We start from the raw sequence: 27,153 nt of genomic DNA, 5'->3' as shown, positions 1-27,153 counted from the left end.
GCTTTGCAGACAAAAATTGCTGATGCACAGGGAATACTTGGGCAGTATCTCTCTCCACCTGCAGGGGGCAACCTTGATAGACGGCCGGTCTGGCCCACCTGTCAAAGGTTTGATGTTTTATTATGTTTTTATATGTGCTGTAAGCCACCTAGAACATAGGTGCCAAGTTCTGGATTGAAAAATCTGGGATCAGCAGCGGCGCGGCACCGGAAGTCACTTCTACGCACTTCCAGACATGCATAGAAGCGACTTCCGATGCTGCTGTGCCCATTTCCAAAATGCCCGCAGCGCCAGAAGTCGCTTCTACGCATGTCCGGAAGTGCGTAGAAGCGACTTCTGGCGCTGCGGACATTTTGGAAATGGGCACAGCAGCATCGGAAGTCACTTCTACGCATGTGTCGGCACGGCACCGAAAGAACATGGCCACCAGCAGGAGCTCTGTAATCCGGGGGAATACGGGGTATTTTGCCATTTGGGACACCTGCGGGAAATGGTAAGAAAATATGGGGGTTTCCCGGGGAAAACGGGGTACTTGGCAGCTATGACCTAGAATGGCTGGGGAAACCCAGCCAGATAGGCTGGGTATAAATAACAAAATTATTATTATTCACTGGGATGAATATATACTGGACCCCATTAATTTTGTTTTTAAAAAGGGCTATCTAAAGTATCTAACCATTAGAGATGCAATAAAGACAGTGCTTCTCTAAAACGTATGGTTTTTTTCATTGTCCTATATTGAAAGATTTTTAGCAGAAGGTAACTGAAACCATCAACAGAACTGTACGGAACAACCTTACATTTACAGAGCAAAATATCCTCTTGAATTATGTACCCAGCACCTGGACCTTTACAAAAAGACAATAATCACCGTGCCCTGACCACAGCAAAAAGACTGATGCTGATGAATTGGAAAAATAAAAACGCAGGTCCCTTCTATGATTGGATTGAACTTATACAAACTTGCAACATATGAACAACTTGCATATAAATGCAGACTTGCCATGGACAAGTTCAATGATCTTTGGAATCCATTCTTAACAAATATTGTAATAGGTTAAGATCTGGTGAAGTACAATAACAAAGTAAAAATAAATAAATTCACTGGGGTGGAAGAGAAAGATCTGGCCTATCTGGTCAAAAAGGCTCCCCCCCAAATATATATATATATATATATATATATATATATATATATATATATATATATATATATATATATATATATATATCTGGCCATACTGCTTCCAGTTACAGCTGGCAGGATGCAGACCAGGTGGCCAAGAGTTCAATCCGATGCATGTCTAACCAGCAATATTGACTGAGCCTCGCACACAGATGGGTTCCAGTCTCCCTTTTGGACACAATCCCTGGGAAAAGCAAAAAGGGAGCTAAGGGACACAAACTCACCATAGAGACTCTCCCTGCTGGCTGCGTTGTTGTCCAGAATGGCAGATGCGACCCAGACCATTCCCAGCACCAACAGGGTCAGTAGCAGGAGCACCACAAATGTCTCATAGACGCGAGCCATGATCCCCTGGAAAAAGGGGAGGCGGCAGGGGGGGGAAAGGATCAATCGCTGCTTTGATTCTGGGGGAGGAGGAAGGGTGGAAATAGCAGAGGGGCAGCCGTTACCTTCTTTGATCCCGCAAAACCTTCGGATTCAGTGAAGAAGTAGGCGAAGGGCATGAGGAAGACGAGGGAGAGGTTGGAGAAGAGGAAGACGAGGTTCCAGAGCCCTGGTGGGAACGAGAGATAAGGCCTGATTTAAGCAACGGCAAATCTCTATGGACATACAGCTCAAGCTTCCTTTCCTTCTTATCTGAACAGTGGTGGATGACCCACTCCCAACCCTCAGCCTAACCTACCTTACAGGGTTGTTGTGAGAATAAAAATGGGGAGGGGGTGAACTTCCTTGCTGGAAGGGTGGGATACAACTGTATATCGGCGTTTCCCAAGCTTGGGTCTCTGGCTGATTTTTTGGACTACAACTCCCATCATCCATTGTTAGCAAGACCACTGGTCAGGGATGATGGGAATTGTAGTCCAAAACACACACACACACACACCCAAAACCAGCTGGAGACCCACATTTGGGAAACCCTGCTGGAAATAAAGAAAAGGTAGCTTGCTTCTTAAAACTTGTCTGAGCTAAACTAAAGTGTCCCCAGCTTGCGAGTCTCAAGGCTGGGGTACTCAGAAACCCAATTAATGCCCTGAAGGCCACAGTCATTTTCAGTGTAATGGGAAGTACAGTGGTACCTCGGTTTATGAACACAATTGGTTCTGGAAGTCTGTTCACAAACTGAAGCGTTCATAATAAATAATTTAATAAAAATTTAATTTTTATTAAAAAAGAATTAAAAAAATATATCTTCCAGGCGGTCCGCGGAGTACTTAAACTGAAGCGTTCATAAACTGAAGCGAACTTTCCCGTTGAAAGTAATGGAAAGTGGATTAATCCGTTCCAGACGGGTCCGTGGAGTACTCAACCTGAAGCGTACTTAACCCGAAGCATGGGTGTAATTGGTTCCAGAAGTCTGTTCATAAACTGAAGTGTTCATAAACTGAAGTCAACTTTCCCATTGAAAGTAATGGAAAGTGAATTAATCCGTTCCAGATGGGTCCGCGGCGTTCGTAAACCGAAAATTTGTAAACCGAGGTTCCACTATATTCAGCAAATAATTTCCCTGGATATTGATGAAGAGGCAATGCCACACAACTGCTCTCTCTAACTCCCCTAGTCGCTCTCTCTTCCCAAAGAGCAGCGCACTGAAGACCCAGGCGCTCGAATGTACAAGCCACGGCACGGAGCTCACCGTGGATGAGGGACCCATTGAGCCACTGGATGTAGTAGTTTTGCGGGAAGGTGAGCAGCACTTCGTTGCTGATGATGGAGAAGGGAAGCAGGAGCACAGCTCCTAGAGATACTGCCAAGGTGAAGGTGCAAAGCCAGAGTCTGGGGAGCACAGCAAAGAAAGAAAGAAAGAAAGGGGGATTAAGACCTGTGTCTCACGATTGACAGCTTTCCATCCGCCCACTGCCTCCTTTCAAGCTGATAACATTTATTCCGCACCAGGAATTAAGGTGAGCAGCAGAGAAGCCAAAGATGCTCCACAGATAGAGAAGCCCCAATATTTAAAAAATACATACAGTGGTGCCTCACTTTACGAATGCCTCGCACAACTAAAAACTCGCTGCGCGAGGCATTCGCAAGATGACAAGGTTTTCTATGACCGCCGCTTCGTCTTGCGAAGTGCGGCCATAGAAAGCGGCAAAGGAAGACAGGCGGGAGGCGGAGGGAGAGAGAAGCACTTCTTCCCCCCGCCGCCTCGCCGCACAGCGCTTCCTCGGCAAAGGCAAGCAGGCGGGCTGCCTGCCTGCTTGCCTTCGCCGAGGAAGCCAGAGCGCAGACGGGGTGGGGGAAAAGCGCAGGATCTTTCCTCCACTCCCCCCCCCCGCCGCCGCCTGTCACACAGCGGGGAGAGGACGAGGCTTCTCAAGCCCCGTCCCATCCCCGCTGTGTTCCTCGCGCTTCGGCTCGGGGACTGGCAGCGGCAGCGCTTGCTCTCTTGGCTCAAGGCAAGCAGGCAAGAGAGCAAGCGCCTGCCTGCCTTCCCCGAGCCAAGAGAGCAAGCTCCGCCACCGCCGCCAGTCCCCCGCCCAGTCCCCCAGAGTTTTAATGCATTCCTACGGGAAACCGCGACTCGCTAGACAAAATATTCGTTACACGAATTGACCCGTGGAATGAATTAATTTTGTCTAGCGAGGCACCACTGTACTGTGGAACAGCTATTGCAAGAGTGTCTATGTATGTATGTGTGCATAAAACAAAATAAAATACAGCCCAAGGTGTCTAACGACCGCAGAATGGCTGCAGCTCTCATTGACTACTTTTGGGAGTCTGTTGATGACTGTATATGAGTTTAAGGAGACATGTTAACTTAATTCAACAGTGTAAATAAGTTTTGATGGATGTAATAATGGAATACTGAATGGTTTAGTCTATGCAGGGATTTATGTTATGCAAAATGAACCATGGAAAGAGAAGAAGGGAAGTCATTGTTATTTTAAGGTTGTTTAAATGAGTATTCTAAATTGTTAAACAGAAAATTTAATAAAAATGAGAGGGGGAGGCGGACACATGTTAAGTGCCTTTTTACCCATATAGAAATGTATCTTGTGAATCATCTCCTTAAATGTAGGTGAGACATAGGGCAGAATCTAACTAACGCATCCTGTCAGCACAAGAATTTCCACTTGTACAGTGAAGCTTCCCCATTCCAACTCTCTGGACCCTCCCCCAAATCTGATCTGGAGGGTTGAAGGAACCCCTAGAAGAGATTTAGTGGCTGTGTGGGAAAGAGAGAAGTTCCGTTGCGCAAGCAGGAATCTTGGTGCCGACACAACACATCAGTTGGATACTGCCCATCTCAGACATATAAAGATCAACTGGTAACCATAATACGCATACAGATATGAGAGAACTAAAAAGAACCTGCATTTTAACAATGGTCACAGAAAATGTGTACAGTAATTGTCTTAACTGGCTGATAACTCCTCCAGTACACTCTTTCTTAAAAGTACAGTATATTCCTGCGTATAAGACTACTTTTTAACCCAGGAAAATCTTCTCAAAAGTCGGGGGTTCGTATTTCTTATACGGCGAGTATATCCCAAACTCTATATTTTAACTGGAAGAGTTGGGGGGTCGTCTTATACGCCGGATTATACGGGCATACCCCCAAAATGCATGAAATTGAAGGATTCTGCTCCATTTTTCAGTCGACAAATTCAACAAGTAATGAGCAGTACAGTCCTTTTGCATATTTCCTCCGAAGTAAGTACGGCTGAATTCAACAGGACTTACATCCAGGCAAGTGTGGATTGCAGCCTTAATTGTCATTTATAGTCGGCTTCTTGTTCAGCTATTTACAGATTATACTTAAAACATTTTTAAAACATATGTACCGGGGGGGGGGGAGAGAGAGAGCAGGAGGATGGGAGAGAGGAAAGAAAGGATGCCAGGAGTTTTAAGTACCAGGAATGATGAGGAAAGGAACTTACGCAATTCTGTTGACAGCAGCATCTTCGTCAACTAAGAAAGAGGGAACAACATTACTTATTACATTCACATCCAACTTTCCTCCAAAGGAGCTCAGGGTAGCAGACACCACTCTCTTCTCCCCCCCCCCCTTTATCCTGCAAAGTTGATCGTGCCCCAAAATGTTGGCAGGCCCAGTTTGTTGCACAGCTGAGTGGGGATGTGAGCTCCAGCCGGGTCTCATTTTAATGTTCCTGCTATATCAGATCTTTTATTACAATCCTGCTTTTATAGGCTCGCATTCTAGATATCCAAAAAACTGGAAAGAGCCATCCCTAGGAGAAACAAAAACCTCTTGGGCTTGCTGATCAGAAGGTTGGCGGTTCGAAGCCCTGCAACGGGGTGAGCTCCCGTTGCTCGGTCCCAGCTCCTGCCCACCTAGCAGTTCGAAAGCACATCAAAGTGCAAGTAGATAAATAGGGACCGCTCCGGTGGGAAGGTAAACGGCGTTTCCGTGCGCTGCTCTGGTTCGCCAGAAGCAGCTTTGTCTTGCTGGCCACATGACCCAGAAGCTGTCTGCAGACAAACGCCGGCTCCCTCGGCCTATAGAGCGAGATGAGCGCCGTAACCCCAGAGTCGGACACAACTGGACCGGATGGTCAGGGCCCTTTTACCTGGTATTGTAATTAATTTATATTTGTAAAATCAAATAAAAATGATTTCAAAAAGAATATTTCAAAAAGAATATTTGCACTGCTTGCTTGGCAGGAATGAATTACCATTAATGATGCAGCTTTAAAAAAAATATACAAACACACACACACAAAACCCTACATAGATGCCCCTAACACTCCAGCTGCTTTAATGGAACGGCAACCCTCTCAACTAGGAGGGACAAACAGCCACCCCCTTCTCTCCCCATTCTGCAGCCATGTTAAGCCCTTTAGTGTGCAGCTGGTCTCCTTGGTATCCCGAATACAAGGCACACATTGTCCGAAAAGACATAGTTCTCTATAGAGAAACGGAACTAATCCATTCTTTCCTGGGTCCGGCAGCCTGTAACCCAGATGCATTGTGATGGAAGTTTTGCTTAATTGCCATTTTGGGACTGGCAAAACGCCCGACAAGTAGCAGACTATATTCTGTGGGAACTGGGGGGGGGAGGGGGGAAAGGAAAGGCAATTCTGAAGGCAGGACTTATTTCCATCCTCTGCCAAGCCACTTCTCTCCCCTCCTCAGACCCTGTTCTACAGTGGTACCTCGGTTTAAGTACACAATTGGTTCCGGAAGTCTGTACTTAACCTGAAGCGTACTTAACCTGAAGCGAACTTTCCCACTGAAAGTAACGGAAAGTGGATTTATCCGTTCCAGATGGGTCCGTGGAGTACTTAAACTGAAAGTACTCAGACCGAAGCGTACTTAAACCGAGGTATGACTGTATAAACACCCATTACTGTTTTATTTGAGCACTTCTAGATCACGCTCTGCCCCTCCAAATTGTTTTACAGCAACAAAAAACAAAATTTATTTATTAAATTTATATCCCACCTTTTCTCCAAGGAGCTCAAAGTGGCATACACATTTCTCCCTGCCCCCACCCTCTCCATTTTGTCCCCACACCAACCCTCCAAGGTAGGTTAGACTATGAGGCTATGACTGGCCCAAGGCAGTAAAATGCTCTTATTTTGTTGAGCTTCCAGTGAGCTTAATGGCCAAGCGGGGTTTGGAACCCTGGCCTCCCAGCTGCTGCTACGACACTCTCGCCGCTACACCAAAATCAAATTAAACAAATTTATAAAGTTATGGAATCATGTAAAAGAAAGATTAAGAACAAAGATTGAAAACAGGGTTGAAAAAAGTAAAGCTTCCATATTCTAATTCAACACCACTGAAGGCTCAACAAAATAAAAAGGGTTTACTGCCTGCCACTCCAAAGGTAATCAGGGCTGGGGATTCCAGAACTGAGGTGCCACCACAGAGAAGGCCCCATCTTGAATTCCTCCTTTGTTAACTGCTCCCATGCCAGCACATTATGTTCTTTGATATGTGTGTGTTGTTTTCTCCATAGGCAAGGGATACCTTGCCTCAGTTGACATCTTCCCAGAATTCCTGTACTTTTCCGTCTATAAAAACCTCGTCCAATACACGGAAAAACATGGTAAGTTTCTAGTCCTCCAGATAATCAGGAGCAGCCCTGATGAAAGCTATGTAAGGAGGAGGCTGGAAACACAAGGGGGACAAGCAACTGCTTGATCAGGGGATTCAAATGCAGGCAATTGGGGGGCAGAAATTACCGCAGCGCCTTTAGTTCTATGGGCCAGCAGCACTCCTCTTGACTACTCCGGTGCTTGGAGCTGCGCATGGCTTCTTCCTGGTCTAATCACGGAACCTGTGCCTAGGAAGTCATCACCAGCATCAGATTGCATAAACAGTTCCAGTGCTCATTTGAAGGGATGGAAAATGGTTCTCAAAGAACCGTACTCCCCATGTCCCCGTGTTGCCTAGGCCAACCGCTCCTGGGACAACTAGGCTAACCACAGCGTAAACAAACAGAAGTGTGGAGGAAAAGGACTTTTCCACAGGGTTTAGCTGCATGTGTGTGTGTGTGTGTGTGTGTGAAAGCTGCTGCAAAGATATCAGACACGGGGGCCTAGGGCTTGCCGATCAGAAAGTCGGCGGTTCGAATCCCCGCGACGGGGTGAGCTCCCGTTGTTCGGTCCCTGCTCCTGCCAACCTAGCAGTTCGAAAGCACGTCAAAGTGCAAGTAGATAAATAGGTACCGCTCTGGCGGGAAGGTAAACGGCGTTGCCGTGAGCTGCTCTGGTTCAGGGGTACGTCCCAAACATGCGCAAACATCGGATGCACAAAGGACCACAGTCACACTTAGCTGAGTTGGCATCTCCTGGCACAGAAAACAAACACTGCTTCCCAGGTCTCCCTAAGGTAGGCATCCCCAAACTGCAGCCCTCCAGATGTTTTGGCCTACAACTCCCATGATCCCTAGCTAAGAGGACCAGTGGTCAGGGATGATGGGAATTGTAGTCCAAAACATCTGGGGGGCCGGAGTTTGGGGATGCCTGCCCTAAGGCATCAAAGCCACCCTTTTTTAAAAGCCGAAACGTTGAGCAAGACATGAACACAGGGGGTTAGATCCTGTTCACCCAAGTTCCTCCCCCCCCCCCGGTTACCTGTTGTGAAGTCTGTGTTCCTTTTGAAGCGAGTTAGGATGAAGTAGCACAGGATGTAGAGGCTGGCAAAGAGAAGGGCACAGATCTGCAGGAGGACAAGGAAACGCTGGTGAGATGCTAGTTAGAAGGCAGTGCCCCTCCAACACCCCAAACACCTTCCCATCTCCCCCAAAGCAACAGCATCACATGAATGGATTTCAAGGGACTGGTGGATTTCAGCGACAGGACGACTGCAACCCATCTAGACCAGTGGTTTTCACACTTTTTTCCTCTGGGCCACACCAAATTTGGTGTGCTTGCACCATACCCTTAAGAAGCAATACAGGGCCATTGGCAATGCAACTGTCCTTCCCCCCTTGCCCTGAGGTGTGAACAGAGACTGGGGGTTTGGAAGGTTGCCATGGTAATTGGGTGTGGGGGTGACAGGGAAAAGAGTATTAAGCAAGGTTTGCTGGCAAGAAGGAAGAAAGGAAGACTGGGATTCATTTGGGGAATGCTTGCTGCAAGCTGGCTTGGAGAGATGCCTTGGACCAGGCACCCCCAAACTGCGGCCCTCCAGATGTTTTGGCCTACAACCCCCATGATCCCTAGAGCCAACAGGACCAGTGGTTGGGGAAGATGGGAACTGTAGTCCAAAACATCTGGAGGGCTGAAGTTTGGGGGTGCCTGCCTTGGACTCTAGGGCTGACCTACTGCGGGGTTCAAGCCCCTCTTGAAATAGCCATGCTGTAAGATCTGGACTCCCTCCATGCAAAGTGAAGGGGAATAAACCATACAGTGGTACCTTGGTTCCCGAACAGCTCAGCTGACGAAGAAATCAGCTCCCGAACATCGCAAAGCTGGAAGTAAGTGTTCCGGTTTTCAAACGTTTTTCGAAAGCTGAACATCCGTTTTGGTTGTTGGCATTCTTTCTGGGGCAAATCAGCCAATCAGAAGCCGTGCCCTGGTTTTCAAATGTTGAATGGGCTTCCAAGTTCGAGAACCAAGGTATCACTGTATTTCTTAAAGCTATAACAGTCTCCGCCATGTCTCAATTCTCCAAAGGAACGCAGACCCTTGGTGAATGCCTGGAATCCTATGGGCTCCTGCCACGGCTCAGCAGAGAGAAGGGATGGCACCCAACTTTTGTAACAATGCTTAACAGCTAAAGATCGGTTAGAAACAAAACGGCAATAAAGGCAGAAGACTACAAGGGCTCACTGAACAATACTATGAAAGGAAGAATTCCTACTCTCCGAACTACTAAAAAATGAGCGCTATGTCAGTACTGTTGTTTTCCAATCTCACACAATCAAAAGCAAAGATGCGAAGAAGGAAGAGGTGGCACCTAGGATGAGGATAGTGGCAGCAGCCAGTTCCCTAGCTTCCTACCCCCCACCGCCACGCCACCCCTAGCAGGAAGACTACATGGGCAAGGCTGGAGGCGAAGATGTCTGGAACACAGTGGTCTTGCTGCTGAGGGAGAATCACAAGCTTGAGGTGTGAAAGGAAGATAGGAAAATACAGCCCCCCTGTCTCCCCCCAAAAAGCTTCAGGAGGTAGGGAGATCAGAGCCGTCTTTCCCATAGGGCTTAGTGGTGCATCGCGCCAGGGCGCCAGCCTCTCAGGGGCACCACAGCAAGTAGGGGAGCTGCGCGGCTTTGCTGGTGGCCTCCCCTTTCCCTGCATACCCGCCAGCTGTGCCCCACCAACCATAAGGCTGGTGGGTGTGCAGCTTCCCTCCCAAGCCTCCCAAACCTCTGCGGGGATCGCTCTCCTCCTGCAAAGGCTTGGGAGGGGCGCAACATCACTCCCAAGCCTCTGCGAGGATCACACTCCAGCAGCATGGGGAAGAGTTGTGTCCCCAATGGCTGACAGTGGGCAGCTACAGACATCCCAACACTATCCGTGGTAATTTGGGGGCGCTGGGTGGATATTTGCATCCTGGCGCCGCATCTGCTAAAGACGGCCCTGAGGGAGATGCTGTACCAGCCAAAAGCTACTGGACAGAGAGAAATAGCTGTAGCTCAGTGTTGTAGGAAGGCATAGAGAGCATGGGGGGAGAGACTCAAGCTTAGAAGCCATCCCATGTGTTAAGGCTTGGCGGATGGAAGGGACGAAGGAGATTTTATTTCCATTTGCCTCCCAGGCCAGATGCCAAAGCATCCTTCCCCAACCTGGTACCCTCCAGATGTTTTGGACAATCATTCCCATCTTGCGTAACTATCAGCCACACTGGCTGTGGCAGACAGGCTCTGGAGCTAAGCTCCATCACCAGCCCTCAGAACTGCAGAGATGCAAAGAAAAGGAAAGAAAATTAATTGGCGGAATTGCAAAGATGCAAAGAGAGGGAGAGAAACAGATCCCTTTTTAATGCATTATCGAAGGAGACATTTAGGGAAAGGGATTAGCAGCTGTTGGTTTAACCCTATCAGAACATTCTTTTCGATTTAGGTCACAGTTGCTGTTTCTAGAGGAGCTAAGCTCTTGCTAACAGCTATTTTTATCTGTTTTAGAAAACTTAGAGCCTGGTATGTGAAATCAGCCACACTTGGTTCATAACCAGCTCATTTTATTTGGTCTGCAGACCATAAACATCAAATGCTTTGCAGGACTTTTAAATCCCTTCTTTAGAATATTGTATTGGTTTTATAGCAAGATGGCATCGATCAACTTCCAGAAAACCTGCAGTACTACATGCCTACATCTGTCACATACTAGAAATTTGAGCAGGGATACACTGTCTAATAACTGACTCACTGAATGTCTCACCAAGCTTCTCCATAAGTTAACTGAGTGGCTGGAGGTCCGACACTGACATCACTTCTATTTGCACAGCTGTGGTGGGTTATCAAGACAACCACAGCAAAAAGGCAAAGTTCAAGGCATGCACAAAAATGGCACCTTTCAAAATGAGTGCGCAAGAAAATATACAAGCAATCGGAAATGGTGAAAGAGAAAATTCTAAAGGTTCAAAATCAATGTTTCATGTACTATTAAACACTGCCAGGACTGGTACAAGACATTTTGACACCTGAGGCGAACAACATTTGAAATTCAGCAGGCGGTTGCACCTGGCTATCGGACACTTGCGACCAAGTGAATATGCCCGTGTGTCAGGCTGGTGCCTGATGTCTCCATCATCTGGAGGTGCATGCCTGGGGATTCTTGGATCTTGCCCGTTTTCACAAACTAGCAACGTATCAGAATTCTATCTGCGATATTTCATCTGCACAATCAGAACCAATTTCAGGAACCAAGAGGTGGTATTGGGGGGAAAGACTTCCGAGGTGTCTGGCTCCAAAATGGCAACTAGACATTCCGTTTTGGCAACTGTAATCTTGGTTGAAGGAGGAATTGGGTGCCTAGCTTATACGGTATACAGTGGTATTTTGGTTCTCAAACACCGGAAACCTGGAAGTAAGTGTTCCGGTTTTCAAACGATTTTCGGAAGCCAAACATCCGATGCGCCTGTTGGCTATTGTTTCCGGGGCGCCTGCACTAAACAGAAGCTGTGCCTTGGTTTGCGAACCAAGGTACCACTGTATCTGAGTTTCTAACACTGAACCTTGGAAAGAGTCCACATTCCATGTACTAATGTGGCTACGTAAACAAGCTGGGGCTGGATCTGAAGAGATTACCGTTCTGTACGTTCCACAAACACTGGAAAACACCCCACATTAACCTCTTCCTGCCAGGCTTGGAATGAGCAATAAATCGCTAATACAGAGCTGTGCTCTCACAGGTCTAACACATAGAGGTCACATGCAAAGGAAACATGGATGTTTCATCTGTCACATGATGAAGGGCCGGAAGAGGACATTCCGGCTGTGCTGTTCAAATGCACGCCGGGTGTGTTTCAAGTGTCATTTACTCTGAGGCACACACCTCAAAATCCCATTTCTATAAACACTAAGCACTCCGTGATGTGGCAACCAAGGGCTACAGGTTCCCAATCCAGGAGGAGGGCGCACACTGAAGCAACAACAGGGCATTGCACTGCAATGTGATGGATGGCGCATGCATGCACACAAGGAAACGGCGCGCATTAAGAGTACAGACCATGATCCAAAGAGAAGCACATGTGTGCATGCAAATAATAATAATATAATAATAGTTTTATTATTTATACCCCGCCCATCTGGCTGGATTTCTGCAGCCACTCTGGGCAGCTCCCAACAGAATATTAAAAACAGGATAAAACATCTAACTTTAAAAACTATCCTAAACAGGGCTTCCTTCAGACGTCTTCTAAAAGTCAGATAGTTGTTTATTTCCTTGACATCTGATGGGAGGGCGTTCCACAGGGCGGGCCCACTACCGAGAAGGCCCTCTGCCTGGTTCCCTGCAACCTCACTCCTCGCAGGGAGGGAACCCCCAGAAGGCCCTCGGAGCTGGACCTCAGTGTCCAGGCAGAACAATGGGGGTGGAGACGCTTCTTCAAGTATACTAGGCCAAGGCCGTTTAGGGCTTTAAAGGTCAGCACCAACACTTTGAATTGTGCTCAGAAATGTACTGGGAGTGTTACTGTTCTTGCACTAGCATGGCAGCAGCTAGTTTTTCCTTATGGGAGGCAGCCCTTAATGTCCCTTCGGATGCTACACCAGAATGTTCCTCCTGATGTTTAGGAGAAGCTCTTAAGGAGGAGTGGAGGGCATCGAAGAAAGTTGAGGAGCACCTGTTCACGCATGGGGCTGTGCCCAAGACTCTTCAGCTTCATCCCACTTTGGCCTGTATCAGTTCACCAAAACCCAGAGCAGGGCTGCTTTAAGGCCAATACAGATCCCTAGTCCTGGGCCATTTGGTCATGTGATGTATGTTACCAGAACAAAGGCCGGATTTGTCCTCATCTACTGGAAAAGGGAGCCTTCCTTTCTCTTTCTTCCAAAGAGGAAGGGGAGGGGGGGCGACAGAGAAAACGAGGAAGCAAAACCTAAGCAAACCTTCTACGTGGTACTTCTCTCACAGAGCAAAAGTCAAGGATGTTTTCCTCAATGTCCAAAGAGGGTGTAAAACACCACTCAAACGGCAAGGGCCCTTGAGCAGAGGTAGCCAAACTGCAGGTGATATTGGACTATGACTCCCATCACCCCCAACCATTGACCACGCTGGCTGGGGCTGATGGGAATTGTAGCACAAAACAACCGGAGAGGCGAGCACCGTGTTTGGTTACTTCTGCTCCAGACAAAGACACTGTTTTCGGAGAATGAGGCTTGCAGCTCCACAGTTTAGATTCTGTTTTGGGGCTTCGGTCAGGAAGAACCATTTCAACCCAAGAGTGATAGTTCCAGAACCTGACCCCTAATAAGCGAGCTGGAGCTGCACAGGAGTGCATGTTCACACCCTGCTTTTTAATCCCCAGTTGGCTCCTCAAATTATGACCCACAAAAATACACAATACTGAATTTGTGTCACGCTTCACAGCAGAGAGAAATTTCAAGGGCAGGGCTGGGTTTGGCCTCTTCTAGAGGGAAGATTACTAGAAACAGATCTATAAAAACATTGCAAAATGCCATAGGAGGTTACTGCCACTTGCCTCCACCTAATAATTATAATAATTTTATTATTTATACCCTGCCCATCTGGCTGGCAATAAACCCACTACCTCTCAAACTAGGTTCCCAGAGTCACCCTGTACCCCTACTCATTTTGGACCAACATATATACTAATATAGACACAATTATTTGAGAGCCACTTCTTATGTAGCCAAAATGCGGGTGGGGGGGGGCACTTCAAGGTTTACAGAAGTACAGTGGTACCTTGGTTCTCAAATGACTTGGTTCCCAAAAACCAAAAATCCCAAAGTAAGTGTTCCGGTTTTTGAACGTTTTTCGGAAGCCGAACACCCGATGCAGCTGTCAGCTATTGTTTCCAGGGCGCCTGCACCAATCAGAAGCTGTGCCTTGGCATTCAAACATTTCAGAAGTCAAACGGATGGGGGGGGGCTTTTGTTTTTGCTATTTATGTTGCGTTTTTTGTTTTTGAGGCTTTTTCGGTTAATTTGTTTTTTTTGTGACCGTAGGGAACCCAGTTCAGCTACTGACTGATTGATTGATTGTGTGACTGCGGAAATGGATAAAAGCCCCCCCATCCAAACAATGACTATCATCAGTGCAGGTAAGAAATAATAATAATAGTTTTAATTATCATCATCTACAATACTGTCTTATTTATTTTATAGTACAGTACATTGACTATTGTTTTCATCTTATGGCTCAATGGTCTCATTAGATAGTAAAATTCATGTTAAATTGCTGTTTTAGGGGTTGTTTTTAAAGGGTCTGGAACAGACTAATCCGTTTTGCATTACATTGTATGGGAAAGCACGCCTTGGTTTTGGAATGCTTTGGTTTTGTAACGGACTTCCGGAACAGATTAAGTTTGAGAACCAAGGTTCCACTGTATTAAAAAGTCTTGTGAAAAAGTCGACAGGGGTGTGTGACAGAAAACATCCCACTGTCTGTGCTGAATAGACATGGGATAGTAATTGTTGCTGGGGTGGGAGAAGGAAAATGGAACGGCATGGCTGGAAACCCGAACAGGAGCAATTCCACACTGCAACTTTTTGTTGCAGACTCCACTCGCCAACACACACACACACACCACCTCTCCAAATGCCTTTGGGAAACCCAACGTCCCATACCAATAGGCATGTCAACTAAAAGCTGTAACCCCTGCAGCAAAACAAAACAAAATTCTCTAGACTTGCATCAGACCCCTGGAGGACCGAAATAATAAAGCACAGAGGGAGCAGCTTCAAAGAACTCAAGTGTGGCAGTTCAGCTTGCTTTGTAGGGTTATAAAAAAGAAAACATAAAAGCCATGATTCTAGCCCTCATTGTTTCAGGAGCTTGGAAACATTTGGACAATGAAAGCTTGGGTGGGTGGGAAGTGTTTGCAGAGACCAGGACGTTGTGTTTATGAATTTGGTCTGTCCCGGGGCTTATGCTTTTAAAAGGAAGTGCCAAACAGTCAACTCATACGAAAAGGGCATCCTTGAGCTTTGAAGGGGGTGGACTGTCCTGCCTGGGAACTGGCACACCAGAAAGCTATGCAGCAGGACAGGTTGGAGTGGTTTTGTTTAGAATCTTCTAAAAGATGCCCTGAAGTTTTAACGTTTCCGAATGCAAAGACTGGGAACACACAAGAACATTGTACGGCCTACCCCACAGCCCTACCCCAACTGAAGGCAAGATGAAACTGTGATAAAATGTTCACCTACACACCGTTTCACTCCTACGGGGGGAAATCGTTGCAAAAACTTTCTGGAGATGCACAATTTATAATGTTTTAATGCAACACTCCCTCCCCCCTTTAAAAATATTGCATGCAACGTGCTAGCCAATAACTACTGAAGAGCCTGCCCACAGGGGTGGGGGAACTTTGTGGCTCCCCAAAGCTTCTCAGACTCCAATTCCCATCAGCTCCAGTTGCCATGGCCAATGGTAAAGGATGATGGGAACTGTAGTTGAGAAAAACAAAAATCTGGAGAGCCCCCGATTTCTCCTCCTGTGTTTGAGGGAGAGGTTGGGCACAAGACACAGACCAGTGTCTAGATAATAAAAGGATCTCTACTGTACATTATTAGGGTTGCCATATTTCAAAAAGTGGAAATCCAGATACAATTGTTGAGCTTTTTTTGGGGGGGGGGAGGTTTTGACCTATTAAGGAAATTTGCCAAGAAATCTACATTTACGACATTTTGCCGGCAACCCAAGTTGCCATACACCTGGGTTTTCCCGGACATTTTTCCTGATTTTTGGACATTTCACTCAGATGCTGTTTCCAAAGGATGAATCACAGGTGCTTCTGGGAAATTCTGGATGTTGGGTAGCCCTAGTTACATTATCCTATTAGAGGGTTCGTTTACCTGCTGAATTGCTTAGGTGGAGCTGACTTGGAAGGAAGACAAGAAGCACCTGGAAGACTTGATTTGGTAGGGCAACCAAAGGCCAGCTGGCCAGCCAGCATTGCTTACACATATACACACAGACAAGAGTCCAAGCCAGCCAGGAACCTGCTATGAGTGGAACACTAAACCTTCCAATAAGCATGCCTATCAGCATCGACCTCTGGCATGAGATTTCTGAACTTCTTTCAGAACCACTAGAGATTATCTTGGCATGCAAAATTTTTTTTTTATTGCTCTGCATATTTGTATGCAGTAAGATGCTCCCTGACGCAAGAACAAGCAAGTAATCAGAAGCTTAAAGTTCAGGTTTGGAGTTCCACGCTGTCTCTGCTGAAGCAAGGAGTTTGGCTCAGGAGATTTGGCCTGTTGTGGATGGGTGGAGGGAGCAGTGAATATAAAAAAAGGACAACTGTTCAGAATCTGAGTGTGGGAGGGAAAAACAGGTCTTAGCAACCAACTGCCTCTCCCGGATTCTCAAGTGATACCCAAATACCTGTGCCCTCCCTCAAATGGAGACTATTGCTTCAGTTGGTATTTGCACAAAGCTAAACGCAGAACTGGGACGCGGGTGGCGCTGTGGTCTAAACCACTGAGCCTAAGGCTTGCCGAATCGGAAGGTCGGTGGTTCAAATCCCCACGACGGGGTGAGCTCCTGTTGCTCGGTCCCAGCTCCTGCCCACCTAGCAGTTTGAAAGCACATCAAAGTGCAAGTAGATAAATAGGTACTGCTGTGGTGGGAAGGTAAACGGCGTTTCCGTGCGCTGCTCTGGTTTCGCCAGAAGCGACTTAGTCATCATGCTGGCCACATGACCAGGAAAAACTGTCTGCGGACAAACGTCGGCTCCCTCGGCCAGTAAAGCGAGATGAGCGCCGCAACCCCAGAGTTGTTCGTGACTGAACTGTCGGGGTCCTTTACCTTTACCTTTTTTTAATGCAGAATTACTCTTCCAGATGCTTGAAAGCTGGAAGGAAAGGGGGGAAATGTGAATGCTTTATAATCGGAGGTATTTGGGAAGACCATGCTGATCTCAAAAGTTCTTTTGTCTCTGCAAAATGCACCTTGATCATCAGGAAAAAGGTCTGTCTTCATAGAAGCACTAAAAGGCAAAATGCACATGCATGACTCCAGCTCAGCACCCCACTTGCTTTCCAAGACTATCAGGCATTTTCTAAACCAGCTTCTACAGCAACAGAGTCTAGTTAGAAGCTTGCTTTCAACAAGAGAGAGATTAAAATTAAGAGCAGATATGGTTTACGATGCCGATCTCTGCAATCCAGAAACAAATTGTCGCCATTAACAAACATGGTGCCATTGTGGCATTGTAGATTGCACACAGCCCTGTTTGAGACTGAGGCATCCAATGACATTACATTTCAAACCAAGAAAGCAGCAGGTTATCGGCTTCTCTCAATAAGTAGAGCAGAACGCACACCGGTGACTCAAGCAAGGGTAGAGGATATGAGTGCTTGGGCAAAGAGGCATCGTGAAGAATTCAACACTAGGAAGAAAAGCGATCAAGGCTGTTCTTGATAGGAATAACAAAAGAATAACACTTTGGGCTTTTGAAGCTCTGGATGAATATGGTATTTAACAGGAAGTGTGTTTTCCTGTTATCGGTTCCATTTCCCCACAAAGACTGCCAAGTTGGGGAATGAAGTGCATAGCCCGCCCATTTGCCCGTCCTTCAAGTCGGCTGCCACATCCAACTATTCCGGCAGAAGGACTCCATGTGCAGCATTTATTTGGGAGCGGCGGCGGTGGCCAGAGCATTTGCCAAGTCAGCTTTTCTGCAAGCCACAAACTGCTTTTACTCTCAAAAGGCCCGTTGCAAAGTGCAAAACCAACTATGCTGGGGATCTCAACACAGACAGCTACAAGGCAGGCCATGCCTATAGCACAGACCATTTTAATAATATCAATGAGCCCAGGTGCCCAGCATTGATGACTGCAAATGCTGATCTATTTTGGCTGGGGGAGAAATGTGCTTTGCAGCAACAAGCCCACAAAGGTTAACCTCAGAGCGCAGCAAGGCCTAGAGCAGGGGTCGGCAATTTTTTTCCCGCCGCGATCCAGTCCACTGTCCCTCAGACCTTGTGGCGGGCCAGAGAAGCGGCCCCGGGGTGAGGGTGGGAAGCTGGAAGAAGAGGCGAGGGGGGCAAGTAGTTCTCCTCCCCACCCCCAGCCCCCAGCCCCAGCCACTGTGCTTACCTTCCCTGGGGCTGCCGCCGCCACCGCTTCTCTTGAGTGGACAGAGCGAGCTCGTCCGCTCCGCTCTCTGGCCCACAGAAGCACCAGGGCGGTGGCAGCAGAGGGAAGATGAGCGGCGCAAAAGGGCTGGCTCCGGGGAGGGGCTGCTTAAAATGGCACTCAGCCAGCTCAGCCCAGCCCCCTTCCTCCTCTAGGCAGGGCGGGGAGAAGCCAGGAGGAGGGGGGGAAGGAGGAGGTGCTACCGTGGTGTGTGTGAGGGAGAGGCGGGGGAAATGGCACAGCCCGAACGAACAGAATCCCCACGCCAATCCACGGACAGTCTGCGGGCCGGATCCTGAAGGCAATTGGGCCTGATCCAGCCAGCGGGTCTTAGTTTCTTAAACCAAAGCATTCTTAAACCAAGGTGTGCTTTCCCATAGCAGCAGGGGACTCAATTTACAAATGGAACACACTCAACAGGAAGTGAAACATGTTCTTATTCCAAGGCAAAGTTCACAAACCAGAACACCGACTTCTGGGTTTGCAGCGTTCTTAATCCAAGTTGTTCACAAACTAAGCTGTTCTTTAAACAAGGTACTGCTATACTGAAAGACATCCCAGTGGTACATTAGCTTGAGCCCTCTAGAGAATGGATCGTTTCTTAGAGCTCTGCTGGGTAAGCAACAGATTGAAAATTGGAAGAATGGAGCCTATGAAACAGGATTATAGCAGCTATAAAATGCTTGGAACACCCTTGAACTGACTGTCCTAACCCAGAGGTTTCTGGGTTTTGCTTGTTAAAAGGCTTACTGGAATCTGCTGTCAAAATCCATCATTTAAAATCAATGTTGGAGGCTGCCTTGCACAAACACCAAATTCCACGGTCCATTAAAAAAATTACTCTTCGCTGTTCTTACAAAAGGTTCCATCTGCTTCTGAAACTGGAAGCTGCTATTGAAAAGATTAATCAGGCCTGTAGGAAAAAAGCCGCGCACACTTCTTGCTCATCAAAAGGTTGGGGGAAGGTTTCACAATGTTATGTCTCCCCTATTTTTTGTTAACCTAGGGAGAGCAGAGCAGAGAAAAGATAACATTCAACTAACTTTTACTTGGAGTAGACCCATGACAATTAAGGTACCTAACATTGTGATGTACATCAATTTAAACGGGTCTACTCTATGAGTAGAAATTAGAGGAAGTTCCCACCAATAGTACATAAAGTATTCTTTCGGTAGTACAGTCGTACCTTGGAAGCTGAACAGAATCCGTTCCGGAAGTCTGTTCGACTTCCGAAATGTTCGACTTCCAAAGTGCGGCTTCTGATTGGCTGCAGGAAGCTCCTGCAGCCAATAGGAAGCCGTGGAAGCCCCATCGGACGGTCAGCTTCTAAAAGAACATTAAAAAACCCGGAACACACACTTCCAGTTTTCGATCGTTCGGGAGCCAAAATGTTTGACTCCCAAGGCGTTCGGGAGCCAAGGTACAACTATACTTTTATGAACCGAGTTTACATTTTACATCACTTTTCCTGCCAACATGGCCCTCTAGAGAGATACACTCGTCTTACGCAACTCCCCAGCATTATCCCTGCTAAGCAGATTACTGAAGCCGTTACAGAACTCCAAATCCCTGCTAACGCTCCGGAGTCCGCAGATGGGACTTCGGACTAACCTTTAGCACACAAAGCCACGTTGGGAAGGCTGAACTCGCTGCACCAGAGAGAGAGAGGGATGCCAGGAATCTCTCGGCTTGCCAACCTCCTCATATCACGGATAAGCTGCATGCGGAGCTGTCTCTGGGCAGAGACAGGGCCACAAATAGAGATGCAACTCTTGCTGATGCTGCCATCCAGGGAAAAAACAACATCCCACCCAGCACTCTGAAACTGAGCTGCTTGTGCATCAGGTGCCAAAATGGAACCCTTAGCAAGCATTCAAGAAGCTTCACCTCAGAAGTCCCTGTGTGACACAGCAGTCTCCACTTAAATCTGGGGAAGGGCGGGGGACAAAGAGAGAGAAGGGCCATTACCTTAAAGACCATTGTAAACAGTTAAAATCATTAGTAGGATTTGAATAACACTTGTAGTTTAACGGTGAATGTTGGATATAATGGAGGTGTAAAATATTTGGATTACAGTGGTACCTCGGTCCTCAAACAAAATCCGTTCCGGAAGCCCGCTTGGCTTCCGAAATGTTTGAAAACTGAGGTGCGGATTCCCATTGGTTGCAAGAGCTTCTTGCACTCAGCAGAAGCCGCGTTGGACATTCGGGTACGGAAAAACGTTTGAAAACAGAAGCATTTACTTTTCGGTGTTCTGGAACCGAGGTTCCACTACATTATAAAAGATGCAGGAGGAAAGGGTTAATAATAGGACCCACAAAGGAGAGGAGGGAAGTCCAGGGGATTCTTTGGAATCTTGTCTTTATGTTGTGTATTTGTGATTGTAAAAAATTTAATTTGAAAGCTGTTGTAGGAATTCTAAGGTCTTATATATGTTATAAATTCATATTGGGGGGGGGGGGTTGCAGGACACCATTATTAATGAACAGAGAGGGGTGACAGAATTTGACAGCTGCAATACCCAGAATCCTGTTCAATGCCATCTTCCCTGTCTCCCCACCCCTCCCGCTAGGACGGGACCCTGCCTGAAGGAAGGCTTAAGGATCTGCATATGCACAACAGTTAGCATAAACTCACACATTTCCCCTCTCCACCTCCCCTCCGCCCAGAACAAAACAATGTTTCCAGAAGAAGGGGGGGGGGAAACCGCCCAAATCCAAAGTGACACTTTTCTACTCAAGTTAATAATACAGCCTATTATACCATGTTCTCTTACCATGAAATCTCTATCCGCTGCCTCTGTATTAGAATTGCTGTTTTATATCTTAGAACTGTATATGTCAGGACTGCTACCTCTTAATTAGAAATCCCTGTATTAGGTATGTTTTCCAGGTATATTTTCTGTATGAACCCTGTATGATCCCAACCCACCTGAACCTTGCCCTACTACCACCCTATACCCATTCAAGGACACATGGACAATAGAGGGATTAGCTGGAACAACTTTATTCAAATAAATTGCCATCCTCAACGTAGCCCACCCTTCCATGGCCTGGAGGAAAACACCTGCCGGGTGGACTTCCACCCCACGGAAATTGCCAGGAACTGCCCCACCTCTGCACCCATCTCGACTGATTGCCCCTCCTGCCAAACAAAGGGAAATGCCATCAACGACAGGGGAAGAGCGATTGACATCTCCCCATCTGAAAGGAAAAGTCATCTCCGCACCCAGCTAATCCGATCCCCCACCCGTCGCCCTTGTCTCCCCCTCCCTCCCAGTCCAGAGATTTCCATGCAGGGACAGGAGGGTATATAAGGGGACTTTACCATTTCCCGGGGCTCCTTCCTTCTTTCCAGAGGCAGGGACCCTACAGCTGTAGCTTTGCATTCTGCAATAAAGGGATCAGTTTGTTTTTCCTGACAGCATCGTGTGGTCTCTGTCATTTTCCCGGCGGAGCTGAACTTAGTGCAAATTTTGGAGCTTCTGACCCACGTCTGTCCTTCTTAAAAGGCAACGCATTTTGGGGTACATTTTTTCATAACATATATATATAAAATAAATGTTCATAAATGTACAAGGCAAACCCATACATAAGTATATAAACCACGTGTCTGAAATAATACAGGAGAGCAATCCTGAAGCCATTTTGACTCTCCCAAATTGACCTCAAATATTTCTCTGCAAGGAGGAAGGAAATGGGAAAAGCTTTCCAATTGTCTTTGGACTGTAGGGGCTTACACCTCCCTGCAAATACTGTCTGGCAAGTATCTGTTGAGCTGAGCACACTATCAATATGGGTAAGAGATTCAGGAACTAAGTATTTACCATCTACCATTCATGGCCATGCTACCCAGAAAAGGCAATCAAGATAAGGCATTATCAGATATCTTGGCAGACGGGAGAGAAGCAACACACTCAAATTTCTGCTGGGGACCACCTCTTTCTGTGATGTATGTATGATTTTTTTGGGGGGGGGGGTCTTGAGCTACAGGGTGGGCAATGTCAAAAGTCTATATAAGAGCTTGCACACCAATGTTCTGGGTTCCTCCTCCCTCCTGTGGGTGAGCACCCTGTTGCAACAGTTTAATAAAGATCAGGCTTACTAGCTGCTTTGCTTCTCAATATTCTCTGGTTTGTTATTTTCTCCTACCGATAGGGAACCTACATAAGGACTCTAGACGGGTACCCCATAAGGGAAAAGGAGCAGTTTTTTCTTATAGCAAAAGCCAAATAAATATATTTTTAATGAGAGAGGGAGGGAGGGAGGGAGGGAGGGGGAGAGGGAGAGAGGGAGAGAGGGAGTCCAGGAGAATATCTCATGGAGGTCTAACACAGGCTACTCCCCACCCCCACCCCATAGCTTTAGGGAAGCTTCTCCTGGAAAAGATTTGGGAAAGGGAAAATCCACAAGTTGAAGGAGTTTGTGCAAGTCTCCTATGAGGAAGGCTTGCAAGACTGGCAGCTTCCAAGTAAAGGGGGGGAAGGCATCGTAAGAGGTGTGCAAGATTAGATATAGAATGGGGAAAGTGAGCAGAGAGGTGCTTTTCTCCCTTTCTCAGGGCATCCAATGCTGCTGAACGCTGGTAGATTAAGAACAGACCAAAGGAACTACTCTTCACAGTGCATAGGTAAACAATGGGATTTGTTTCTACAAAATGTAGTGATGGGCACCAACTTTAAAAATGAACTGGATGAATTCAAATGGAGAATAATGCTCTCAGGGGCTATAAGGTGGCTAGCTTCCCCCTCCACTGTTGGAGGCATTACAGGCAGCCCTGTTTAGGAAAGTTTTTAATGTTTGATGTTTTATTCTGTTTAATATTCTGTTGGGAGCTGCCCAGATGGGCAGGGTATAAATATATTATTATTATTATTTCTGTTGCCGGGGATCACAAATGGGGACAGCACTCGAGTCCTGCTTCTGGGCTTCCCGTAGGCAACTGGTTAATCACTCGTAGAGTCATAGAATTGTAGAGCTGGAAGGGACCCCTAGGGTCATCTAGCCCAACCCTCTGTAATCTCAGCTAAAACATCCAACCTCTGCTTTAAAATCTCCAAGGAAGGAGAGCCTGCAACCTCCCAAGGGAGACCATTCCACTGTCAAATCAGCTGGGACTAGATGGGCCTTTGGCCGGATCCAAAACGGCTCTTCTTGTATTAAGGCAACCAGACTTAGGCGAAGCTTAGTTGTCTCCACCAAGGATAAATGTGGGAGATTCCACGGAATACTTTTTGCTGTATGCAAGTTTCCCAATATTGCGATGGACTTTGTCCTTTGACTGACATAATCCCACCTGTCTTCCAGGAATAGAGATCCACATATGTGGATTTTGGCAAACCCCAAAAGGACAAGTGTTGTTGTTGTTGTTGTTAAAAAAATACAAACAAAAAACTCACACCTTTAATCAGAAGTATCTCTCCTCCCACCCACCCCCAAAAAGGACAAACCAGGCTAAATCCCCATTACATTTTGTTGTGGCATCAGCTTTCATATCCCCACAAAATAGTGTTTGAAATTCACCAGGCGCATTTTGCACCTGCATTTCGACCACTCACAACCAAGTGTAAGTGCCCTGGCACCAGGATGGTGCCTGAGTCTCCAACATCTGGAGGTGCATGCCTGGGGATCCTTGGATCTTGACCATTTTCACGCACAAGCAGAATTCTATCCGTTATATTTTATCTGCACAATCAGAATGAATTTCAGAATTGAGAAATACGACTTCTGAGCTGTCTGGCCCAAAAATGGCAACTAGGCATTCTGTTTTGAAGACTGTAGCCCTGGTTTAAGGAGTCATTTGGCACCTAGCTTCTATATACAGATATCTAAGTATCTAACACTGCCACAAAACTAATGTTTCAGATAACAAAAACCTGCCAATATAAGGGAACTTTATAATGTGCCACAGTGGGGGTTTTTTACAGCTGTATCTTGCCCTTCCTTCTAGACACAGAGAGAGCAGTGTGCATGGCGTTCCCAAATGGTCTTTCATTCAGGTCCTGATCTTCTGAACTTCAGAAATACACCAAGACAACAAACGCTCATTCAAATGTACAGATCATAGAAAAGGGAAAGCTCCCGAAAGCAAGTGTCAGTATGGCTGTGAACAGTTATGAACACCTTTGAGGCTTGTTTGGCTAAGCAACGTTTGCCTCCCAAACATACACCTTAACAGCAAAATAGGGACATGTATGCCAGTCCTTCACAGACACAGATAGCCATCTGCATGCATTTCTTAAAGGTTGGCATCCTGGCCAGGTCACACGCTAGAGTTTCTCCCACACACCTTTAAATTGGCATCTAAATTGGGATATTATGTAAGGACAGTTTCTCCTCTCTCTCTCTCCCAAACCTGTTTTTTAAAAGTACAGTGAGAAGTACCCAGGCTGCGATCTGGAAATGCCAACTTTATTTGCACAAAGGCCAAGCGACCAGCTCACCGAAAGAAAACATAGGCAAGATGTTTGCTGTCACATACTCTATTATGAAGCAAGCCACGGTTATTCCAATTTCCAGAAATGCTTGAAGGTGGGACTAAGGTGCCTCAAGGTTACCCAGTCAGAGAAGATGCTGTTTGAAAATGGAGGCACAAGCACTTAATATAATTTTGAAGCCTCTAGCCCAGAAATAGAGAAACAGCAGCGTTTCATTTTATGGAACTACAGCTCCCATCGTCCTTTGACCTTTGGATATGCTGGCTATAGGGCTGATTGGAATGGGAATCCAGCAAAATCTGAAAGATCATAGTTTCCTTATTCCTGCACTAGACCACCTGCAGTATCACCAAGGGCAAATCAAGTGCGCGCACACATAAATCCTCCAGAAATTAACACAAACATGCAACCTTCTGCTTTCATGAACCAGCTTGGAATAAGTATTTGAACATTACAGATGGTCTGGCCTGCCAGGTCCTGACTCAGCCAGTCCATGACACGACATTTCTCTTGGTCAGGACAAAACACAGCCATGAATGCTTCTTATTTCAGCTGTCTAGGCACACACATACACCCTAGACCACAGAACTCACCCGTGCCAAACATGCTGTTGGAGAATGCAAAAACAAAGCAGTCAGCAGACTCTAGGCTTCTCAAAGCAGAGGCCAGCCTGCTTTTGCTCACCAGAAAAGTACAATGTACACCAATGGTTCCAGAGAAATACTATTAGGCACCTGGGCAAGAAGAATGGGGCTCCAATATCCACTCGGTTGTGAAGCTCACTGGGCTGCCTTGGTCAGCTCAGGTCAGTATTTAATTATATTAGCCATTGTTATATTTATATCCCACCTTTCCTCCGAGCAGCAAAAGGTGGTATACACACATCCCCCCCTTCTCCTTTTTATCCTCACAACAACCCTGTGAGGTAGGTTAGGCTGAGAGGTAGTGACTGGGCCAAGATCACCAAGTGGGCTTCAGCAGACTCAATCAGTAGAGCATGGGCAAAATATTTTTGCATTGCAAGGGGTTGGCCTAGATCACCCTTGCGGTCCCTTTCAACTCCACAATTCTATGATTCTATATACTGTACAGCAGTTGTCCCACGAACTCCTGTTATGAGGGCAGCTCTATAAATGGGAGGGGGGACACACAAATAAGTCACTCAAAAGGAACAACTTTGTGCAACATTAATTTAGGCTTTTAATTACTGCAAAATTACAGATTAGGTATGTGGTTGCGAAGTTAAGAACTCCACGAAGTCCTCGGAGAAACAGAGATTAAAAACAAACAGGGGGAAAAGACGATCCCGGTTGTCTCACCTGCCGTAAATAAGTTGACTCACTGCTTATTCTCACTAAGTGAGCAAAACTCTGCAAGTGACATACTCGACCTCAATTTCTCAACCCGCCTTCTCAACTACCGGAACCAGGTTATGACAGCACAATCCCTGGGTGGGAGAGATGTTTCACCGCAGAGGAGGCCTGACGGGACTTGTTGCTCTCTCTCCTACCTGAAAATCGTGGGCTTTTCCGCTTCGCCTTTCACAGCCTGTGTGTCAAGCAGCCTACGGTACCATCCCAACCGGCTCTACACGGGAAGTAAGCGCTGCTGACCCCCCCCCCGGTCTAGGGTTCCCATATTTCAAAGACTGAAAACCGGTAGACAGAAAAGTTCTTGAGCTATTTACTTACGCCAAAGTTGTTGGCGTCTTCTAGCTATTTTAAGCGGAAATCGGCATTGCCGACGTCGGTCGCCACGCATCCAGATTTCCCCGGACATTCGGCCGTGCCGTTATGTGTCCGGAAAATTCCGGGCGCGCGGCCACCCGAGAACGGTTGGTCAGGGGTGCAGGCTGGCAAGTCGCTTCTTCTTCGGTGACCCAAAGCCAACTCCCCCCCACCCACCCCGCCTTTGCCGTCCCGGGAACATCCCCGCACCGCCGGCCGTCTACTCACGAGGCACTCCCGGACCCGCTCGTGGAAGAGCTGCTCCCGCGTCGACAGCACATCGCCTTCCCCGGAGTCCATGCTCTGGTCAGCATGGCTGAAGGCGAGAAGGGCTGGCGCGGGAGCCGGGGGAAGCAGCGCGCGGGAATCCCAGAGGCGGCCCAGGGCGGGAGCCACAATGGAGAAGGGAGAGCTCCGTCCGCTTTCCTCCTGCGGCTTCGCAGGCGCCTCTTTTTGGGGGGTCCGTTTCGACGTCACAATGGCGCGGCGACGTCACACGGTATCCTCGGCCGCAGCCCACGGAGCTCCGCGTTCCATTCTTAAAGAGACACGGCCCCCGCCAGCCAACTACGCCACTCTTGGAGCAAAAGAAAGAGGTAGCCTGACGACGCCAGCTCCCCT

General features: G+C 47.2%; 1 protein-coding gene across 1 annotated transcript in view; it reads right to left on the bottom strand.

Moving 5' to 3' along the window:
* The window catches only part of LMBR1L (limb development membrane protein 1 like), a 43,765-nt gene extending 16,612 nt beyond the window's left edge, over nt 1–27,153 (bottom strand). Inside the window, exons 1-6 of the mRNA XM_035103905.3 lie at nt 26,761–27,153; nt 8,230–8,314; nt 5,065–5,095; nt 2,817–2,956; nt 1,633–1,736; nt 1,408–1,534 (exon numbers count right to left, since the gene is read on the bottom strand). Coding sequence (XP_034959796.1) covers nt 1,408–1,534; nt 1,633–1,736; nt 2,817–2,956; nt 5,065–5,095; nt 8,230–8,314; nt 26,761–26,832 — 559 coding nt within the window. The 5' untranslated portion in view covers nt 26,833–27,153. The remainder of the gene's footprint in view (nt 1–1,407; nt 1,535–1,632; nt 1,737–2,816; nt 2,957–5,064; nt 5,096–8,229; nt 8,315–26,760) is intronic.

Source organism: Zootoca vivipara, chromosome 2 (assembly GCF_965207765.1).
Source record: "Zootoca vivipara chromosome 2, rZooViv2.hap1.1, whole genome shotgun sequence".
Taxonomy (NCBI): Eukaryota; Metazoa; Chordata; class Lepidosauria; order Squamata; family Lacertidae; genus Zootoca; species Zootoca vivipara.
The sequence above is the reverse complement of the archived record's forward strand: the minus strand, read 5'-3'. Positions and strand labels throughout refer to the sequence as shown.